This window comes from Carassius carassius, chromosome 7 (genome assembly GCF_963082965.1).
Source record: "Carassius carassius chromosome 7, fCarCar2.1, whole genome shotgun sequence".
Classification (NCBI taxonomy): domain Eukaryota; kingdom Metazoa; phylum Chordata; class Actinopteri; order Cypriniformes; family Cyprinidae; genus Carassius; species Carassius carassius.
This window is the reverse complement of record NC_081761.1, coordinates 39,985,381-39,990,380: the sequence shown is the minus strand read 5'-3', so window position 1 is coordinate 39,990,380 and position 5,000 is coordinate 39,985,381. Positions and strand designations below refer to the sequence as shown.

Below are 5,000 nucleotides of genomic sequence, written 5' to 3'. Positions count from 1 at the left end.
ATAGAGCGTCAAATTCGCGTCTACCGCATCTAGTTTGCCGCTTGAACTGTTTGAATGCATTCGCGCGTATAGAGCAAAATAGACGCACATAGAAAGCAAAAGTTTGAAGCGTAATTGATGCGCGTCTGAGGCGAAATCTGCTTCTTGTGGGAGGGGCAAGTGCTAGCGGTTGTCTGTTTCAAAGATGGCTGATGTTGATCGAGCACTCGGGTCTTTTCCACTTTTTCCTGCACACTTCCTCTGAATAAACATTATATTGTTAGCAAAAAGTAGCTGTAGGCTATACAGTATTAGGGGGGGGAAATAGTTGTAAAAAACAGCGGGAAGGCAGCGGGTCGATAAACGTGTACGTGACTCAAAAGTTAAATGTGTATTTACAACACACTCTTCTAAGCGAGGTCCTTTTTATTCCTGAAATATGAACTTGTGTGTGATACTTGTGTCATATAGCTCCGGTTGACTGCTCACTGACAACATCAGTCGTTCCTCCATGTTGAATGAGTGACTCCTGAGCAGGCTCCTGATTGGTTAACGCGGCGCGAATTGACTCCAAAGTTAAAATTTTTCAACTCGGGTAAAATTGTAACCATTCAGCCGTCAGCTACAGTATCACATCAGACAGTGCACTATAGACCCCCTGAGGAACAGTTCCACTCATTCTCTACCATAGGAGAGGAAGAATTGTATAAACTTGTTAAATCATCTAAACCAACAACATGTATGTTAGACCCTATACTAGTGATGCACCGAAATGAAAATTCTGTGCCGAAACCAAAACCGAAAATTTAGGATGCACTTGGCCGAAAACCGAAACTGAAGCCGAAAATGGCTTCTTTTAAAAACGTATATATATATATTGCTTGGATTTAATGGATCTGAATTGAAAAATCACAATATAATAATCAAACTTTTATTAACAGTTAGCCTACATAACAAAACATAAAATATTTTTTACAATAAATATAAATAATAATTATTCTTCAAGTTTTATGTTCCATCAAATAAAATAGTTTTTTAAAAATTGTGCAAAAAAATCCACAATTTTGGAGATTTTGCAGAACAAATGCTACATATTGCAACTTTGGTGTCCTCTCGTATAGGGCTGTCACTTTTGTGAAAAAAAAATCCTGTTCGATTTTTGAGACATAGGCAAAGTGTTCATTGAATCGTTAGTAAATTGCCTATATTTGGCGTTGATCCGTTTTTCAACGACAAATATAGGCAAATCCACCGACAACTAAACAGGCATTAGGGCGAACGTAAAGAAGGCACTTGAGACGCGCACAAGTCAGCAATGTGGACTGCCATAACATCAATGAAAAACATTACTGAAGGCTACATTGATATTATGCACTAATAGGCTGTGTGTGTGTGTGTGTGTGTGTGTGTCAGAACCTGCAGTTGCTGTGTGACACGCATTCGCTGCGAGCGTATAGTGACGAGCTGGACGCGCTCCGAGAGAAGGCCGTTAAAATCGATTCCCTGTTTCTGTTTTCGAAACTTGTGTTGGTTGGTCCGATCGATTGTGCAGCTTTTGTGACAAGCTTTTTTTTATTGTGACAGCCCTTTGACATGCTTAATCTTTGATAGGCAGACGCGTGATAACAGCTCGACCGTGAGTGAAACCTCGCTTGCGCACGGATGGGAGGGGCGGGTGACATTCATTTTCGGTTTACGTTTTCGGCTGTTTTTTTAATTTCGGCCCGAAACCGATAATGCCATTTCGGCCGAAAATTTTCGGCGGCCGAAATTTCGGTGCACCCCTACCCTATACCATCTAAGCTCCTAAAAGAGGTGCTTCCAGAAGTCATAGATCCTCTTCTGACTATTATTAATTCCTCATTGTCATTAGGACATGTCCCCAAAACCTTCAAACTGGCTGTTATTAAGCCTCTCATCAAAAAACCACAACTTGACCCCAAAGAACTCGTTAATTATAGACCAATCTCGAATCTCCCTTTTCTGTCCAAGATACTAGAAAAGGTGGTATCCACACAATTATATTCCTTCTTAGAGAAAAATGGTATATGTGAGGATTTCCAGTCAGGATTTAGACCGTATCATAGTACTGAGACTGCTCTCCTTAGAGTTACAAATGATCTGCTCTTATCATCTGATCGTGGGTGTATCTCTCTATTAGTTTTATTGGATCTTAGTGCTGCGTTTGACACAATTGACCACAACATTCTTTTGCATAGACTTGAATACTTTGTTGGCATCAGTGGAAGTGCATTAGCATGGTTTAAATCGTACTTATATGACCGCCATCAGTTCGTAGCAGTGAATGAAGACGTATCCTATCGATCACAAGTGCAGTATGGAGTACCTCAAGGCTCAGTACTAGGGCCGCTACTCTTCACGCTTTATATGTTACCCTTGGGAGATATCAGGACAAGACCACAGGAAACAGATGATTCTTCTGCACAATCTGACTTTGCTGCAGCCTGGAATTGAACTACTGGTTTCGTCTGGTCAGAGGAGAACTGGCCCCCCAACTGAGCCTGGTTTCTCCCAAGGTTTTTTTCTCCATTCTGTCACCGATGGAGTTTCGGTTCCTTGCCGCTGTCGCCTCTGGCTTGCTTAGTTGGGGTCACTTCATCTACAGCGATATCGTTGACTTGATTGCAAATAAATGCACAGACACTATTTAACTGAACAGAGATGACATCACTGAATTCAATGATGAACTCCCTTTAACTATCATTTTTCATTATTGACACACTGTTTTCCTAATGAATGTTGTTCAGTTGCTTTGACGCAATGTATTTTGTTTAAAGCTCTAATAAGGGTGACTTGACATGCAAGCATCATGAACACATCTATATAGATGTGTATCTATATAGATAAGGGCACTTCAGTTGTGGTATTGAGGAAGAGAGCGCTTTTCAAAGTGTTCAATCTTTTGTTATTCTGTTATATTAAAAACCTTGATACGTGTACTGTGGTAAGCTAACCAAGACTTGTTTATCACTTGAATATCATTGCCCTTTTGTTGATTTTGATTGCTTCTATTGTCCTCATTTGTAAGTCACTTCGGAAACAATGTCTCTGCTAAATGACTAAATGTGGATGTAGTTGTGTTTGTGTTGTACTGAGGTCATCCGCAGCTCACTGAACCGATCAGAGTGACTGTGTTAATGCCGGCGTGTGTTTGTACCTAGAGGTGTGTTGAGACACACACACAGCAGGTCGAACCAGTAGTTCTCCACGTCCTGTGCGCTCTTGAACACGTAGTGTCTCCTCTCGAACGGACGCAGGCTCTCGACGGCCAGGTTATAGTGCGGGTCACACACCGTCGTGTCCACGATACTGGCCTTCGACTTCAGGAACACAAACACCTACACACACACACACAGAGAGTCATGACGAGTGTCTCCTCTGCAGTGATCATGTGACCCAGGCGAGCTCACCTGGTCTTTATCCATGAACTTCTCAGTGGGGCCGAACTGAAGCAGACCCATGAAACACAACCGCTGCAGACTCTCGTGGAAACTGAAGATGTACTTCCTGTTTGAAGAACCATCAGCATCATCACAGCAATTACAATGACTTCACAGTCAGCTGTTCTCCTGTAGCTGGTGTGTGTGTGTGTGTGTGTGTGTGCGTGCGTGCGTGCGTGCGTGTGTGTGTGTGTGTACCTCCTGTGCAGCAGTTGTCGTTTGATCTCAGAAGGCAGGAATCGGATCAGATAATGTTGCTTCACTGGATCTTTCAGGTACTGATCCAAACCCTCAACCTAAACACAAACACAACATTACTGCACACAATGCATATTTAACATATCATTTTTTTGTTAATAACGAAACAAGTAGTTTAAAATAATTATTTTATTTTACATAAAGAGCACAAATGCAATTCCGATAATCATTTAAATATTAATTTATTTGCTTTCAAACAAGCGTTTATTTTAACAGAAAACCACAAGAAGCTTCTGTTCAACAGATTTATAAGTTATTCTCAAGGTTATTAATGTTAATATTGTTTTCAAATGTGCTACAAATTTGACTTTGAATAGTCTCCTTTATTTTGTTAGTTTTAATGCAATTTTCATTTAGTGATTTTGTGATCTATTAGCACCTTCGACTCTTTCATCTGCACGAAATTCGACAGTACTTTATAGAGCACTGCTTCAAATCAGCTTCACAGTGATCGACAGGAAAACATTCACAAGTGTCAGTGTTGTCAAACTCATCAGTTTGCTGTAAAGAAGCTCTCAAGCAGTTCCTCCTGGTCCAGTGGTGGCAGTGCTGATTCCTGATCTGTGATCGTCTTCTGAAGTGACAGGTGTGTGTTTGTACCTGATAGTTGACCTGGACGACCTGCATCAAGACGCTGAGCGGCAGAGACACCAGCACGTCACTGATGAGGGCCCAGCCGAAGCCGTAGTCCTTGTGCAGCGGGATGGGAGGGACGTACCTCTTCCAGCTGTTCTCCTTCACGTACACTACACACACACACACACACACACACACACACACACCGTGTGTTTGGGAGAGTCTCGCCTCTCACGCGCCTCACCTGACCTCACACTCACCCTTGAACTGGTCTTCAGTGGCGCAGGCATCTTCCTCCGGCGGCGGCGCTTCAGGATCACACTGTCTGAGCGGATGGGCGTGAATCAGGTACCACAGGAAGGAGTGCACCATGCGCAGGCGGGGCATCTTCGGCAGGAAGCCCATGGAGCGGCCGAGTCCTGGAACTGACAAACAGAGTGAGCGAGAGTCGAAGCGCTGGGTGCGAGTGTGTCTGCTGTGTGAGTTCAGCTCAGTTACCCAGAACCGGCCGGAAGGACTTCAGCGCCTTGACACCCATCTGCTCAGACACTTTTTTCAGCCCACTGTTCTTAGATGCTCGTGATGCTTTATTCTCCTTCTCCTCCGGGGCGCTGGGCTTCGGCTTCTCAGGCGGTGGCTCAACACTGACGTGAAGAAGAGAGTAAACACTGACAGTCAATTAATGCCTCTCAAAGACTCTCTTCTGCTCACCAAGGCTGTGTTTAT

General features: G+C 43.2%; 1 protein-coding gene across 1 annotated transcript in view; it reads right to left on the bottom strand.

The window, feature by feature from the left end:
* LOC132144180 (general transcription factor 3C polypeptide 1) overlaps positions 1 to 5,000 on the bottom strand; it is a 23,866-nt gene that overhangs the window by 9,278 nt on the left and 9,588 nt on the right. The window contains exons 13-18 of the mRNA XM_059554942.1: positions 4,773 to 4,918; positions 4,535 to 4,699; positions 4,299 to 4,444; positions 3,639 to 3,736; positions 3,411 to 3,507; positions 3,158 to 3,338 (exon numbers count right to left, since the gene is read on the bottom strand). Of these exons, the coding sequence (XP_059410925.1) occupies positions 3,158 to 3,338; positions 3,411 to 3,507; positions 3,639 to 3,736; positions 4,299 to 4,444; positions 4,535 to 4,699; positions 4,773 to 4,918 (833 nt within the window). The remainder of the gene's footprint in view (positions 1 to 3,157; positions 3,339 to 3,410; positions 3,508 to 3,638; positions 3,737 to 4,298; positions 4,445 to 4,534; positions 4,700 to 4,772; positions 4,919 to 5,000) is intronic.